We start from the raw sequence: 18026 nt of genomic DNA on the forward strand, positions 1-18026 counted from the left end.
CCGTGCCTGCGGTAATGGTGAGGTCAGCAGCGCTGAAGTTCCTGCACCACATCATCCCTCTCTCACTGCAAATGTGAGCTGATCTCTCTCCTGCATGGATACAGATGGAGAGTGTAAGCAGGACACATGGTACTGCATGGAATGTTTGTGTGGTGAGTGGAGTCACGGACAGGATGAGGACGTGAGCTCCAGAGGTTATGAGCCTGATGGAGATGTGAGGGTGTCTGTGAGAGTTAGTGGTATTGTCCTTTGAGGTGTGAGATCCCTGTGGATGTGTGATGGGTTTGTGAGTGTGTAAGTTGAGAGTGATGAGCAGAGTGACTTATCCTGGTGGAACAGATGAGACCATTCATCCTTTCTTGGCACTGGGTGGCTGTTCTCTTTTGCAGGGCATTGGTGCTGCCACCGCTTCCCATGCTGGATTGGTGAAGACGCTGCCTCTCCTGTGACCAGAGCAGGGGTAGAAGACATCACAGTGGGCCTCCAAAGCCTCCAGGTGCTTGACGGATGCATCTCTAAACCCGGGGGGGGCTGCAGTTTCTTTGCCTTTTGGGGCCATCCTGTCTTCTGTGCGGCAGTCCTAGCTGGAAGAACTGAGATGTGTACGCATGGCTGCACTTCAAATGTGGAGCCCGCTGTGATGAAGCAGCGAGGTGATGGCATGAAGGGCGAATGGGGGCCCGCCCTCCATTGATACGACACGTTTCCCAGGAATACATAATTAATGTGGCAGGTTTAGGATAGTATGACGTGAGATGCCACCATTGTGGCAGGCGGATAAAATGTTGTTTTCCCCGTGCGCTACCGCACTCTGGGATGATTCTTCCCATGGAGTCTAGTCCGTGATGTTCAGGAAGCTCGTGACACCCTCAATGAATGACATGGAGTTAACAGTATACAGACATGAGCACATTCCCCTTGACATAAAGTTAGGCAGTTACACCCTGGGAGAGGTGAAAGGCTTGAAATTTCTAATTTGAAGTGGATGGCTAAGTGGACAATATGCTAATTGTTGTACATTCTCAGATCGCTCATCCCTTTCAGTCTCCCTGTGCATGATCTGTTGTTAATTTACACTGGCTACATCCATCCCTTGGTTGAATATACTGTGTCTGCATGGCATCCTGGCCTCACACACGCGCAAACCACCCAGATCAAATTCACGCAGAAGCACGCGCACTGAGATTGGGTACCAGATATGCAACAATATCTTTCATGTCACAAAGCTCGAAACCCTACAAACAGGAAGAGTAAATATTGGTACAGTTTGGAAGGCCTGCTTGTTCCCACCACGCCCAGAGCAATCAAGCCAACCAGGAGTTCAAATAAATTCAAACCTGAAAGATACAGGTTTCATGGTACCGTTCCATGGCATGGAACCTCAATGAAGTACTTAAATTATGAAATTTACATGTACTTCAGTGTCTGTAATATAGGAATGGTGTTTTTATTTGTGATTTTAATATAATTTTAATTCAACATTGCCCATTGTTACGACCAGGATGGGAGGAGTGCGCGAATGATCAAGCCCCACTATCCTGTACTATTAATTTAAATGTTTAATTTGCTCACCAAAATGGCCAATTGTTTACTTAAACTTCGAGCACCCAGAAGAAAAGAGACTCTAACCAGGCTTCTTTCAAAAAACTCAATGATTAATTTAATATAAATCAAAACTCCTTTTAAACAAGTTTCAAGAACTTGTTGACACAAGATTGTAATCTGGACGTGTAACTAACTAAGCATTTAAAGCTTCCTCAGCATACACATATACACAGACAAGCAAAACACACACAGGTAGTCTCTGCAGAGCTGGGCTGATGGGAAAAAAACTTTCTTAGAAAGGAAAAATAAATAAAGTTCACAGAGGTTTGATGCTGTCGATCTGAAGTTCCCTCGGGTGGGCCCAGTAGATGTCGGGAAGTTCACCAACGGTGCTTCAGCGTGGAGGAGAGTATAGCTGGACCAATTCTTCCTGTCTCAGCTAGCAAATCCAAACTTATGCAGACAAGCTACACATAGCTGAGTATTATCTGGCTATAGGTCGAGAATCATACACGGTTTCACAAAGCAGAGAGGGAGAGAGAGCTAGTCAGGGTAGCCTTCTGTTCTCAGCCTTTCCCCAACAAGACTGAAAGCAAAACCACAGCTTTAAATTTAAGGTTTGCCTCTGCCATGTGATTGCCTTTTTGTTTTGCAGCTTTTCATTAATTAAAGAGTTTTGCAGTTCAAAACAAACAAACAATTCCTTGTCAAGTACCATATAGCCCAGGTGATTGCTTGGAAGAGGCCTGCTTGGTGACAGTTCCAAGGTGAACTTATGACCCTTTTTAAAAAAAACTCTCGGGCAACCTCCAATCTCCTTTCATATTTTAAAAAGTAAAAGCCAGTTTAAAGAGATATGATTCTAACACCATCCTTTAATATCCATCCACCACTTCTCTGCTATCCGCTGAATTTTTTTTGTCTATTTCTGTTACTACATTACTGTTACATGTTTGGACATTTTTAACCTGATTACTTAGTTTGTATATGAATTTTTCGATGTATGCCACATTGCAATTCAGCCTTTGGGCTGCAAACATGTTTCTTGAATAAAATACCATTATTATTAGTATTATTATTACATGGACCACAACAACTGGATCCTCCCTTCTATACCCCAAGTTCATCTCCTGTTGCGAGGAGATGTCCTTAACCCTGGCACTGGGCAGGAAACACAACCTTTGGAGCTCCCAGTCGCAGCTGCAGAGAACAGTATCTAGTCCCTGACTGTACAGCCCCCATTTTTACCATGTTCCTTTTCACTACCATCAGTTGAATTTCATCAGGCACCATGGTGCCATGGCAGTTTGCTCATCCATCCTGCAGTCCTTGTTGTCACCCACACAGGTATCAAATACTTCATACCTATTGGTCAAACTAAAGGGCTGAGGGTCCTCCCATCGGTACATGCTGGATACCCATACCTGCCTTGTTGTAAGGTTGCATGTTGTCTCATGAAGAAGTCTAGAGGCTTGTATGGTTGAACAATAACTGTTTACTAATGACACATAACTATATATATATTTATATATATATGATACAGTCCTGACTAGGTGCTATATTCATGTCAACTTCTACCCGACTTCATATTACATTCTACTACTCCCATGCGACTCTCTACACCATAATCACAGAATCACACAGTGCAGAAGAGGCCCTTCGGTCCATCGAGTCTGCACCGACACATGAGAAACACCTGACCTACCTACCTAATCCCATTTACCAGCACTTGGCCCATAGCCTTGAATGTGGGTGGTTCTGTTTCTGCACTCCAACATTAACTCTTACAGTCCTGAACACCCTAATACTACACCTCTGCATCTTTACCCAAATGTATTTAAAATAATATTTACATGCTACCCCTTCTCCCCCCAAGTCTCTGACTTTACAGATTCAGAAGATCTGGAGTCTTTACGACTCTTCCAGATTTAGTTCTTTTTACATTTGGAGGAGTGATAGTCTCAACTGCTTTGGGCTGGCTTTGTTGGTTTGGAGTTGAAGTTGTAGTGCTTGGTGTTTCAAATACTTGAGTGTCAACATCTGGTTCGCATCTTGTGCTCCTTAGTGTTGTATTTTTCTTTGTCGACAATCTGCCTTCCTTGGATACCAGATCCCTCTCCTTCCAGAGGGAATGTTTGTTCCATTCAATCATAGAGTAGACTCGGGTTTTCTTTTTCAGTGAGGTTTGCCATGTTCTCCCTGGAAGTTGAAGCTTAACACCCTTTTGTTTGTATGTTCCTCATCCTTGAGCTCAATCTGCAGTTTTAATGCTACATTCTGTTTCTTCATGTGCACTTGTGCCTCCTTGAGTTTTGTCTTGGTGAGTTGGCGGTCATTTCCCTCCTGCTCCAGGATTGACTTCATGTGTATTTGAGCTTGAAGCTCCAGCTTCATTGCTGTAGTTTTACCTAGTTCTGTGACACAGCACCTGTTTTCTAAAGTTTGGGCTCAACCTTCTGTTGCTGCTCGTTCCCCTCTGTATCTTTTGTTTTAAGTATATTAGTGTTCATCTGGACGTTGGCTGGTCTGACTGACGAAGATTATCTTCTGCTGTCTGCAAGGGAGCTGGAATAACTGCCTCTGCAAAGAGTGAGGACAATTCCTAACTGAAATCCCAGTCCAGATCATCAGCACTGATGGATCTCTTGGGAGTCTCCAGTTCAGTGTAGTTGACTGCAATAGTTGTTTTGACATCTTCTGCCAGTTTGAGGAGGTTGAGGGCCACACAGCCCTCTCTGCTCAGGAGAGAAAAGGGTCGATTGCGGATGATACACAGAATTTCGATAGTTCTCTTGTTGCCATACCAGAGCAGCTCTTGAATCATGCCTGTGACTGGTAGTTGGATTCCTCTGGGACCATACAGTGGTTTGTCTGTCATCTGTAGCTAGAGGTCTTTTAGCCATAGTCCCTTATCCATCAGGACTGTCACACTGGCTCCTGTGTCTAATTTGAATTTCTTGAGGTGACCATTTACAGATATGTCAGCATTCCAAAATATGAATCTGGGATTATTCCCAAGAAGCATTGTTGGACAACTCCTTGATGTGGCTCAATTATCTCACGGACTCATTTGGGATCCTCTGCATGTCCTGAGGTTTTGAACTTACACATCTTTCCAAAGTATCCCAGGTGGTTGCGGTGAAAGCACTGAACAGTGATTGCTGGGCACTGCTCATGTGAGGTTTTTTGGTGCCACAGCGCTGGCATTTTCTGCCGTCATCTTGTGTTTTGCTTAGGTATTGCTTTCCTTCCCTTGGAGTCTCCTTGCTCTTTTGTTGCTTTATAAGCTGGACTGTTGGGGTTGTTCTGTACCACAGTTCAACAAGTGGATGTTCAATTATCTAACAATTTGGATGGCTTTTTCCAAAGTCAGATCTTCTTCAGATTGGAGTATATCCGAAAGAGTATCATCAACATTCCCATTACTATTTGGTCTCTTATGAGCTCATTTGATACCTGGGGTCACCATGGTCACAGCTTTTAGCTAATCTGTATAACTCACTTACGAAGTGTGTTGTTAATAATCACACTTTCAGTTTATAAAGATCAGAAACTCTTTATGTTTAATTTTCCATGCTGTCTGGATCAAAAGTGAAACCGGATTAAACTGCCTCTGCACACATTACTTCAACCTCTCATGCAATTGTGAACTGTGGACCCCTGGAACACTTACACATAGCACATTAGTTCCTAGCTAAGTAATTCTTAGCAATTTATAGATATTTACAGATAATGCTTGTCCAAAATTTTATTGCTTCTTGGGGTAAAGTAGGTGTCAAAGGACTGCATGACCTCTTCAAAGTGTTAAAAGATTCATTTATTCCTTGTTTGGCAATTATGCTGTTGGCTATTGGTCCAACTGAATATAATTGTCTATTCACTTATTTGTCTCTGCTTTCTTATTCAAACCTGATGCTATCATATGTCTTAAAAATCTTCTTCTTCATAACGACTTTGGATCTGGGCTGCAGTGCTCTTCAAGCCACACTCATTAAAATAATTGGTCTGCCAGAGCTGCCTGATTATTGTGCCAAATTTAAAAGTTTATTTTAGCCTTTTTCTTCAGTTTGCTCACCCTTTTGCAATCCAGCAAACTCTGCTTTCGATCAGGTCTCGCAATGGACCTCCACATGCTCTGGTGAAGTGCTCTGATGCTACACAGTGAATCTTTCTTTTGTCCTTCAGCCTCCATGCCTGTAATGGAGCTTCTTAGACAATTTCCAGCTGTGTATTCGAGGACTTCAAGTGAGGCACACTTCTCTCAGGTCAGATTGCAGTTTTTTTTTACTTCTTCATTCTTAGGGATTTTGGGTTTCTTCACCTGCTACCACCATGTTGCAAGGTTGTATGTTGTCTCTTGAAAATGTCTAGAGGCTTGTATTATTGAACAATAATTGTTTATTCATAACACATAACTATATACACCTTGAAAGGACACAGTCCTGACTAGGCACCATCTTCATGCCGACTTCTATCCAACATACTACTACACTCTTTTACTCCCATGTGACTGTTCACATCATAATGTGAGCGGTCCTGTTTCCCCTGTCCCACATTAACCCTTACAGTCCCGAACACCCTAATACGATATGCCTGACTCACAGTCACATCCTCCTGTCCATGACCATTGATCAAGTAAGGTTCTACTTAACCTAAGGGATAAGGCTGCCTTCTGGAACAAAATGTCCAGGTAACTCTCCCCATCCCTGGCGTCCCACAATATCTGCAACTCAGTCTCCAACTCAGCAACTCTGAGCTGAAATTACTTAAGCTGGTGACAGATAACACATTCTCACACTCAGCAAGAGGTAAGGAAAGCTTCCACACAGTTGGGGTATTACTGCTTGGACATGAGGCATCCCTGATCCACTTCTCTCCCAAAGTGAAGGGGCACCATCAAACTTTAATTTAAGAACCATAGCAACAAAATGCCTCCCAAAGCCAAATGCTTGCATAGTTCTGAATAAATATTCATGATCTACCCTGTTGAAAGCCTTTTCTTAACCTAGCAAAAGGAAGGCTATTAACAGATTAGCTCTGTTGAAATGTGGATCAGGTCAATATTGTCATGGATGGTCTGGTCTGGGACCGTGTGGGCCACCGTTGTTTGAAGGAAAGTATACATGGCCCTTGCTAAGAACTTATAGTCCATGCTGAGGAGGGAGACTAAGATCCAGTTCTTAATTAGGCAGAGATTTTCTCTGTTTAGTGGCGGGATGATGATGACCTTGCGCCAGGAGAGGAGCACCGCCTGCTCCAATTGCTTGACCCAAGCTAGCCTTCTGCCTCCTGGTCAACCTTCTTGCGTGTCCCCGACTTAGAAGATGCAGATGTGACCCTTACCCACTTCCCACCATGGCCTAAAGGGGAGACCCTGCCCCCCGCCAGCCCCACCCAGCCCCATGCTTCCTTCTCCAGTTGGTTCAGAATCGAAGGAATGAGTCCCAGAACCGCTTGCTCCCTAGCAACTGTTTGTTGAAATGCCAAGATGTAGACCCTGCCTGTGTGTCATGTGGAATCAGCTCCATCCAAACTAGGCAGTGGCTTGAGCATGGCATCAGCTGCATGGAGGTTTTTGGGAAGCAGGAGACTTACGCCTGAGAAATAGGTGATTGCGAGAGGTGCTTGATTCTAGACCCTCTTCCAGGTCTCATGAAAGTGAAAGCACTGGAATCAGACTGGAGATTTCACTAGATGCTCATCAAGTCAAAGAGTCCCGACCAGGTCCTTCAATATCTCAATCACCATCAGGCCAGGTGCGGTACTGGAGCAGTTCCTTGCCTTGAAGATGCAGGTGAAATTCCCCAGCCCGCCCCCCAAGAATGATACACCATCTGCCTCAGTGGAACTGAGATGAGCCATGGCTGAGACTACCATGGTTTTGCAATTCATGTAACTTAGCCGTCCTTTGTGACACATCCAAATCTTATTTCAGGGTTATTGGCTACACTCTGATCACATTGCTTTCCTATCAGATTGTTTGTTTCAGCCACCTTCTAATGAATTGTTTTAATTATATTGAAGTTCATTTTTAAATGTCACATATTTCTGTTCATCTTTGATGAAAACTAGAGTGTAAGTGAATCATCACAAAAAGAATATTGCATTGATATGCATAATGTTATCTCTGTTACATCTATCATATATATTCTATCAAATGAAAAAACAACTCTAATGCCCTTTACTCTGATATTCATATCATTTTGAACTTAACCACTAAAATCTCTCCAGTATTGAAAAATATTCATATACAGCAATAATTCTGAGGTGACTAAAAGTCATGTCAGCTGTCTGTCAGAGAGAGAGATAGAAAGAGAAAAGGGAGGGAAGGAGAAAGGTTACTAGGGTGGGATCACCACTTAAATGAGGGCTCAGTGGGTTGGTGGGTGTAGCAACGGCTGCACTTTAGGAGATTATCATAGTCTCTAGTAGCTCTAGTAGTGATCTTCCTGGTAAGGGGAGGAGATATCTTCACCCAGGACAGCTGGAGCTATCCAGACACAGCCCTCCACTAGGTCTTATTGATGAGATTAGAGAAAATTTCACCAAGGCAGTTCCAGCTATCTGGGCCAGGCCATGTGAAAGGAGGGCAAGAGGAAATGTGTGCAGCCTGAAACGTTAACTCTTTTGTTCTCCACAAATGCCGCCTGACCTGCCGAGTATTTCCAGCATTTTCTGTTTTTATTTCAGATTTCCAGCATCTGCAATATTTTGATTTTGTGGCCATGTAATAGGGACAGGAGTCACATAATAGCAGATATTTGTTGTTGCAATCATCTAGTTTCGTGGTTTACATTAATATTTTAGAGGTAATTTTTAATTTTGGGAAAATTCAATTTGAAAATGTAAGATAAATATCACGAAGCTGTTAAATAGAGCTAGAGTAATGGCCATTCAAATGGTGACCTGTGTTTATTTAATAAGGACAGAGCTAGAAGGGAGAGAGCCATAAAATGGCAGATGGGCTTGTTTAGCTGGAAAACTGGAGACAGTGAGTCTGAGAATTATTGTCTTATTTTTGTTAGTAATGTGAGTTATTCATGCAGACCTGAAGGTCAAAAGGTTTGGTTTTGAAGCTAAAAATGTATTAATTTACATACCTATAGGACATCCCAAATAGTCTCTGTTACCATTGAGATAAGTGATTTAGTGGTGGTAATTCTGGGAGGCTGTCAGTAGGATTTTTTCCAGAAGGCTTTGGGTTGGAGTTCTGGGAAGCAAACAAGTATTTTTTTGCAAGCCCTGGGTTGAGAAGGCAGAAAAAGAATTTGCCAGGAGCTGTGGACCAGGAGCAGAGAGCTATTAGAAAGCAGGGGTGTTTTTAATTTTCTTTCCAGCCACTGCTCAGGAATTGCTAATGAGGCTCAGTCTTGTACTGAAGAAACCCCAAATCTAACAAGGTCGTTTTTGAAAACTTTGAAACTGGTCCCAAGAAAAAGGTAACTTCAAGAGCGAGATAAGTAGCCAAAGACTTTCTGGGAGAAGTCAAAGTGGAAAAGAGAAAGTTCAGCTGAGGATTGCAATTAAAGTATATGTGATTGTGTTACATTGTGTTTTTTGACACTTAAGTATAATTAATTATCTAAGATAATGTTTATTTAGTAGTGTTTTCTTTGCTTGGCACGTGTTGTAAAATTAATTTGTTTCAAACAATGGAATCTTGTGGTTTGATTATTTCAGTAATTAATTAGGATCTTGGATTTCTATTTTTATAAGTTACTGGTCTCTACTGGGATCATAATAATATGACTTTATTTGTATCAATTCCTCTCTCTAGTGACTGAGAATTGAGCTTTTCGCAGGTGATGTGGAGAAGAGTATTGTGCATTTATCTGCACTTGCCACTTTCCATTACACTATTCATAGGAAAATAGGAACAGGAATTGACCATTCAGCCCCTCAAGCCTGTTTCACCATTCATTCAGACCATGTCTGATCTCTATCTTATCTCCATCTACCTGCCATCTTTCCATAACTCTTAATACCCTGGCCTAAAAAGTGTTGTATCAGTTTTTAAATTTTCAATTGATGTAGCCTCAGTAGCTTTTTGGAGAGGGAATTCCAGACTCCCATTAACCTTTGTGTGAAGGAGTGTTTTTAGATATCACTCCTGAACTGCCTAGCTCTAATTTTAAGGTTATTCCCCTTATTTTGGACTCCCCACCCAAGGAAACAGTTTCTCTCAATCTATCAGGGATGAGAAATTTCTGCCCTATGGCGAAATTCCACCCTTTGGATCACAGAATTCCGCCTTTTAGTTTTTGTTTCTGACCTCAGCCTTACCCGAGGGAGCTATCACTCAGCCCCTTTCTCTATAATCCACTGTCATCCAAGGCCCCTTCACTGATGGAGCGATTCCGCCTCAACCCAACAGCAGCCTGCCACTCGGCTCCAGTCTCCAGCTGCAGCTCTGGCCCAAGGTGGAATGGAGATTCCAGGCAGCTATGACCTCAGCCACGTCCTGCGCTAGGCAACAGCCTGTAATGCTGCTGTATTGCTGTTTTGTTGTTACTGACATCTGGGGTCAAGTTAAATTTCAGGGGTTATTTCATTATATCTATTCATTGATGGGATGTGAGTATTGCTGGTGAGGCCGGCCTTTGTTGTCTATCCCTAACTGCCCTTGAGAAGGGAGTGGAGAGTTAAAATTGGGTCAGATTCGAAAATAATTTGTGAAGTGCTGTCATAGTTTTTTGCTTTGCATATACATTATTGATTATTATTGACATTTGCTTACTTACACTGTAATTGATACCTACCAAGTAAAATTTATTTTCATTGTTCTATGTGTCATTTTACCAGTTAAAATTCAAGAAGTATTAAATGGTGAGACAGAAATGCGTTGATTTATAAATTTTCTCTCTGGGATTTTCTTTACATTTTATTTTATAAGTAAGACATTACAGTAGAATCCACTTGGTGCATTGATTTCTTTTTATATTTTACTTTTTCTGCAGATTAACCAACATGGTTTTAGACAAAAATTTAAAGCGAAGGCTCCTTTCAAGTTTGACAATCCAAATCCATATAAGGCTTTGGATAAGGTAATTATTAATTTGTATTTTAGTCAATTGGCTTGAAATTGTTCTGCACCATAGGATTCTTCTTCAAACAGCTGTGCCAAGAGAGCAGAGTAAATCTAGCCATAAGCAATTTAGCCTGGAAGAAAGATAAGGAAGATCTATCTTTCACTCTCAGTGCCTTCTTTTTCTGTAAGTTAATCAAGTTAATTCTTGTTTTCATTCATCTTCAGTTATCTCCATTTGTTGTTTGATGGATAAGAATTAAGAAGATAGTACAGGATGAAGACCTAGGAGCTCTCCTGGCTCAGTGGGTGCTGTATGTTGGTTGTGATTGGCTAAGGAACGGCTGCAGAGATATAGATATGTCTTAACAATAACTGATTTATTGGATGAATATAACTATTTACAGATATTGACCAGAGGTGTTACTCAGTCTAAGCCATGAGCTTTCTCCTTCTAGACTCTTAGTCATGTACCCTGTCTTACATCATCATGTGGGCAGTATTATTTCTCCAATCCCACACATTAACCCTTTCAGCCCTGAACACCCTAATACTACATCTCCCTCCAAGTCTTTGTCCAAATATATTTTATATTCATATTTATATACTACCTCATCTCCTCCCAAGTCTCTGACTTCATAGGTTTAATTGGGCAAGAGGTTTCACTCTTGTCAGATTTGGAAAATCGGTAATCTCCCTTTGGACTTCTTTGGTTTGAGTTGGTTGCTCTTCAGTAAGGGTTGCAGTATCTAGTGCATTGTCAGTTTGACTCTCAACATCTGGTTCTCTCAAATTTATAATGGAAGGCTCTCTTTGGAGGAATGAGGATAAGATTTCTCCTGTTCCTTCTTATCCTGTCTTCAGGGTATGTATTAAGTAAGAACATTGTTGATCGTCATCACTTTGGACTATGATGCCTTCTCTGCTTTTGTCTCTTATCCATACTTTGTCTTCTTCGTTCAGCAGTCCTGGAATTCTAGCCCTGGGATTAGTTTCTTGGATATGATGGGAAGGTGTGTTCAACTCTTTCTGCCCATGAGCAGTTCAGATGTTGTAAATCCACATTGCAGTGGAGTGGACCTGTATGTTAAAAGTGCCACTTGTTCTTCAAGAGAGTTTTAATAGTACAGACGCCCCTTTCTGCCTCACTATTGGATTGGGCATACCTTGGAAAACTAGTGAGGTTCTTGGCGAAATGCGTGATGTCGATGGACACCACTGGCTTGGGATGCCATGTGTTGCAAAGACTTCTTTCAATGACCTAATGACTGACTCAGTGCTGGTAGTGTGTTAATGTTTTACCTCGATCCACCTGGAGAAGTAGTTGATGATGATAAGGAAGGATTACCTGTTTTACATAAATAAATTCATTCCCAGATGTTCCCACAGTCTGGTATGGAACTGAGTGGGGATAAGGGGCTCCCTTTGGTCTAGTTTGTGCACTCCTCCATAGACTTCTCTTCCATAGTCTTCAATATTCCCAGCCATCACACAGCAGACTGGGCTCGTGATTTGCATTTTATGATGCCCATGTGGCCCTGGTGGATCCGTTCCAGAATCTCTGGTCAGAATGAGACAGGAATTACCAAATGTTCATCATACAACAGCAGGTCATCGAATACGGTAAAAGATTTTTGTTGATCAAGGTATATTTTCATTACCGTTTCACCTGAGCACTGCTGTGGCCAACCTTGCATGCAGTATTGATGAATGCAAATGCAGTCATCATCCTGCATCTGCTCTTGACACTTTTGTTGTAGCTTTTTGTAGCTCACTGGCAATTGTGATGCCACAAACTGGGAGCAGCATTCAACCTCATTGACCAGATTAATATTCTGTGTTGCCAGATTGTCAACTGTGGCCCTGGATAATATGTCTGCAGTCGTTTGCAACTTGCACTGGACATACATTGTCTCAGTGAAGTGCATTAGTTGCAGCCAGAATCTCTGGATTCTTTGGGGCATTCTGGCAAGTTCCTTTTCGCCCAGTAATGAGATTAATGGTTTGTGGCCTTTCCTGATCTTTCAGCCTCATGATATATTCGGTGAATTTCTCACAAGTCCACATGATTGCAAGAGCCCCCTTCTTTATAACCGCATACTTCATTTCTGTATCACATAGCGCCTGAGTCGTGTAATAGACTGGTTGACGGCACCCATTCAGTTGTTCTTGAAACAGGACTGCCCCCAGTCCTATAGATGAAGCATCAGCTGCAATTGTGTTTGGTAGGAACAGGTCGTCGTGAGCCATGATCTCTGGTAAGAGCAGGATATCTTTAATCTGGCAGAATTCCTGCTCTTAATGTGCATCCCAACAGGTGGCATCACCATGACTTGCCTGGGTTCGAGAATTTTTCCAGCTGATTCATCATACCAAGGAATTGTTGAAGATCTGGAACAGATGACATGGTCGGAAATTCACTGATGGCCCTTGTTTTTTGTGGGTTGCCATTATGCCTTTGCTACTCACAATGCGGTCTAAATATCGAATGCACATTGTGGAGAATTCACACTTGTTGTTAAGTGTCAATCCTTCTTCTGGCAAATGGTTCAAGACAGCTTTAAATCTCAGTTTGGGTTCTTAAGCAGTTGATGCGTGGACAAGGATGTCATCCTTGTGGCACATTGCGCCTTTAAGTGTAAGATTTTGGATTCGGAGGCCACAGATATCTAAGATAGGCAGTGGACTATCCATAAGTAATTTTACGTCAGCTTATCAAGAAGCAACAGTTTAGGTATGATGCATTAATTAATTAGACAGAAAAAATATATAACCTGTGACAGGTGAGAGTGGTTTAACGATCCCAGAGGACGAACAGATGGTTGGCACAGAGTATATTGACCTCAGTAGCATGTGATAGCAGCATTGTGCTCTCTAGCCAAAGTGTTAGGGAACTCTTCCCTCGGTCTTCCTCCATATTCCCTGGTTCATCTTCCTCTGAAGAAGGCGACTGCTTGACGAGGACTGCCACCTGACAAACACTTGTTAATATACCTTTTTTCTGAGGGCTGGTAGCTTACCCAGTGTCAATCCCCTATTCAAACCCTTCTGACCAATGGGTACAGGACAGGTCCATAAATGTCACGGTGATCACCTCCCCCCATGTTCGACACCCTGCTCAAGGTCAGCTTTTTAGTTTACATCATGCTGAGGGTCATTCCCTGGCCCTTTCTAAACACTTGCATAGATAAGAGGTACACAAGATGCCATCCTACCAACTGAGGAATGTCAACATGGAAGCCTGAACCATGTGACCCTGATGTTTTCAAGGATTGTTTAGAATTGTTGCCTGTTTAGAAATTGCTTTTCTGGAGAAAGAAAATCAATGCTGTATTAGCTAATCTTATAAGAGTTCCAGTTTATTAAGGACCCTAATTTATTACAAAGGCCTTGAAGATAGTAGACATTGTTCGCTGAAAAGTTTTGGGTGCCAAGGTGATGCCAAACGGCAAACTATTAAAGCAAAACCTACCAAATGGGGGAATAAAGGTTGTCAACAGTTTAGATTTTTCATCTAACAGTGCTGGCCAAAAGCCACTGTTGCCACTGAGTTTCAAGAACATTGTATTCTTGGAGAGCTTATTCCAGTTGTCGAACACCGAGGACATCAAGTGGATTTCCCACGCCACAGCCTTGTTGAGTTAAGTCAGGTCAACAAAGGTGTGAAGAAACCCATTTGGTTTAGGAACTGGAACCATTCCAAGCACCATTCTGTCAGCTTAGTGACAGAAGAGATGACTCCCACCTTGATTATCTCGTCAAGTTGCAGTTGGGCCTGTTTCATGATGAAATGACGTGTTGAGCTTCTGTTCCATAAGGGCCCTTTTACCCTGGAGTGTCTTTGACATTCTTTTGTTTAATAAGTTATACCGTCATTAAGGATTTTCTGAATGGTGCTTTGTCTTTCCCTCTTAGTATGGTTGTGTTTTGTTGACTGAGCTCTGATTGTCTGAATAGCTGTATCACCTTCTCCAAAGTTAAGTCCTCTTTGGGTTACAGTATATCAGATAGGGTGTCGTCGGTAACCCCAAATATGATGCGGTCTCATATCAGCTCAGTTTTAAGATCACCATATTCGCAACCTTCAGTCAATCGATATAGATCACTGATAAAGGGATCTACAGGTTCACCTGGTTTCTGGACCCTTTTGTTAAACATGGCCCTTTCGACTCAGTAAATTAAAATAATTATCAAAGGCTTTTAAGACTTCTTTGAATTTGTCTGATGTTTCATTCATGCCTTGTCCTGTTATCACATCATCAACAATTGCTCCGATATAGTACTATAATGTATTGACTTTTTCAGCCCCAGATTTACTGTCTAATCTGGATGTAATTCTGAATCATCAAAATCTCTTTCTCCATATGTTTGTAATATTATTTTAAGAGTGATGTCCCTTTAAGAAGCTCAACATGCAGGTGAGCCAGGTACCTGGATGTCATCATGTGACCAGGCGTCAAGGCGCCTCTCTGCACTGTAGTGCCCTAGACAACAGGTTGTGTCTAGAGTTTGCTCTACTGCTTGTATTGATTTAGCTGTAAATAAAACCCACCACAGATCTTCAGGTAAACGGAATCCACGTACCTCATTTGTGTTACATGTAGATAGCACAAGGATATCATTACACCACAGTATTCAATTCTGTGACTGATTTGGCCCTTCCATATGCTCAAATTGGTCTGACAAGGTGAATTTGGAATCCATAGCTATTTTCAGCTCTTACGAGGTTTGGTTTGCCTTGATTTTTAAAACTTCTGTTGCAGTAGTGGAGTTTTCCCATGCTGATCAGGCTTGCACTGATACCCGCTGCGGTCGCTGATCCTTTTTAGCTATCGTTCCTAAACATCACAGAATTTTGAAACTAATCACTTGAAGTTACTATTAAGCTCTATACACTTGTTTTCCTCCTGCTGGAGAATCATGTTTAAGCAGCCAATATCTTTATCAATTGCTGCCTCGTGTCACCATGTGAAATTGTGCTGACCTCAGGCCCGGACTGTGGGGTGTATCAAAACCTGTGCTTCCTAAAATAGAATTTTTCCCAGTGCTGCCTGCTGACTGCACCATTAATTTTAAAATTTTGAGCCTTTGAGGTTTGCTCACCCTTCCTCAAGTGTCACTAGGTTTTTTGACCCTACTGCTGGATCAGGATTTTTCATGGGTCATCGTGTGCTATGGTGTAGCCTTTAATAAGCTGAACAGTTGATTTTTTTCCCTGCCTCTCAGCCTCCACATTTTCTGCTCTTTTAGAGACTTTCAACTGTCTTACCATAGTCTTTAGTTTTGGCCCCCTTTCTCAGTTCAGACTTACAAACCTTTTTAAAGCTGATTTCGAAGATTTTGAGTTCCTTCACAGCCGCCTTTATAAAGTTGATTTTAAGATTTTGGGGTCCTTCACTGTTGCTTTTTTAAAGTTGTTTTTTGGAGATTTTGGGGTCCTTCACAGCTACCACCATGTTGTATTTTGATTGTGACTGGCTAAGGAACGGTTGCAAAGACATAGATATGTCTTATCAATAAATGGTTTATTGGATGAACATAACTATTTACAGATGTACAAAATTACAGATGTTACTACCTCTAAGCCCTGAGTTCTCACTTTCTAGACTCTTAGTCATGTGACTCTCTCTTACATCATCATGTGGACAATACTGTTTCTCTAGTCCCACACATTAACCCTTTGAGCCCTGAACAGCTTAATACCCTGAGTTCAAGTCCTACTCCAGGACTTGTTGGTCATGAAAGAACCCAGCCATTGGTTCAAGCCAGTGTGTATTGGTGCTAGTCCCCAACCTGGATAAATAGGTGGGTTAGTGGTAGGAAGGGCATCTGGCTGGGAAACCACCTTGCCAAATCCAAAAATGATGATTGAAATTAAGAAATGATCAACCAGAATTGCAGTAACCCCATATAACATGGGAAAAGCTGAAAGAGAAAGGAAATATAAGATAAAGACCTATCAGAGGAGGAAAGGGGTAGTTGCACTTCTGTCTTTTAAAAAACATCAGGACCTGTCCCATGGAGTTGTTTACTTCTAGGTGGAGAGAATTTCCTATTTGAAAGTATGTACTTGAGTGCATTCAAAGAATGAGGGAGACTGTACTTGAAATGTAAGTGTTCTGCCACTATAAGAAAACCATTCAATACCTTACATAGAACACAGCGATCAGAAAAATAGTCTGTGGGAGCATTCTCACAAAAAGGATACAAGACTAGTGGGTTAAAGGCAAATTACTAAAGCAAATCATATAAATGGATTCAAGAGGATACCTCCCAGAGATCCCAGAATTTCAGCACATTTGTCTGTGGCCTTTTAATGCAGCGACCTCATTATTATTTTACTTATGAGTTTGATGTTGAATGTGTGGTAGTAGTTGTGATGTAGATCTGTATTGCGCAAACTCAACTCCAGTACTGAAAGGACCATGCAAAAGATAATAATTGGAGGAATTGAGAAGTTTGGTACAGAGACAGCAATTCTCCACTCTTACACATTAACCCTTTCAGCCCTGAACACCTTAATACTATAGTGGGTAGCTCTCCCGCCTCTAAGCTGGAAAACCCCCGAGTTTAAGTCCCACTCCAGGACTTGTTGGCCATGAACGAACCCAGCCACTGGTTCAAGCCAGCGTGTACTGGTGCTGGTCCCCAGGCTGGATAAATGGGGAGGGTTAGCGGTAGGAAGGGCATCTGGTTGGAAAACCACCTTGCCAAATCCAAAATTGATGGTTGAAATGAAAAAGTGATCAACCAGCATTGCGGCAACCCCATGTAACATGGGAAGAGCTGAAAAAGAAAGAAAGTACAAGATGAAGGCCTAACAGAGGATGCTGAAAGACTCTGCCCGATTTAATGATGCCTCATTTGATAAACTGCTGGGGATGGTGAAGAGTATGAGAGAGATTCTCTTCCCCAGCAATAGGAAGAAGAAACCTGCTGCTTCTACAAAGAAGGCATGGCAAGAGTATTGTGACATGCTCAATGACTCATTGCAGAAAGTGCTTTAATGATTTAATTGGGTCAGGAAAGTTGGAGTACGACACGGTTATCTGTTGTGAGCCACACCCTCTCCCCCCACTCTTTTCTGGTCAAACCTAATCCATCAAGCCATTCTTCACACCCACTCACCTTGCAATTTCACCCATCCTTTTCTTTCTATGCACTTCCTAATATTCCCATTGTAAGATCTCACTCCTGAGACCTACAGGTTACTGATTCGTGCTTGAGATTTACGAGAAATTACACAAGACATCCGAGTACCAACTTTGAGACCCCTATTGCTATGAATTTGAGCAGCACACTAATAATGTTAGAACAGATTTATACATGCAATCACCCTTCAGATGATCAGTCCACTATGGGTTGTAAGTCCTCATAGATGAGATATCTGGTCAAGACATTTCTTCCGGTTGCAGCCCAGATATCTTTTATATATGGTTCTTGTTCTGATCAGTAA

At 42.0% G+C, this 18026-nt stretch overlaps 1 protein-coding gene across 1 annotated transcript in view; it reads left to right on the forward strand.

Annotated features, from left to right (window-relative positions):
• The window catches only part of LOC144699540 (dynein axonemal heavy chain 17-like), a 785608-nt gene that overhangs the window by 250790 nt on the left and 516792 nt on the right, over window positions 1-18026 (forward strand). The window contains 1 exon segment of the mRNA XM_078570587.1: window positions 10503-10589. Within this exon segment, the coding sequence (XP_078426713.1) occupies window positions 10503-10589 (87 nt within the window).

The sequence above is a fragment of the Cetorhinus maximus genome, chromosome 24 (assembly GCF_964194155.1).
Source record: "Cetorhinus maximus chromosome 24, sCetMax3.hap1.1, whole genome shotgun sequence".
In the NCBI taxonomy this organism is placed as follows: Eukaryota; Metazoa; Chordata; class Chondrichthyes; order Lamniformes; family Cetorhinidae; genus Cetorhinus; species Cetorhinus maximus.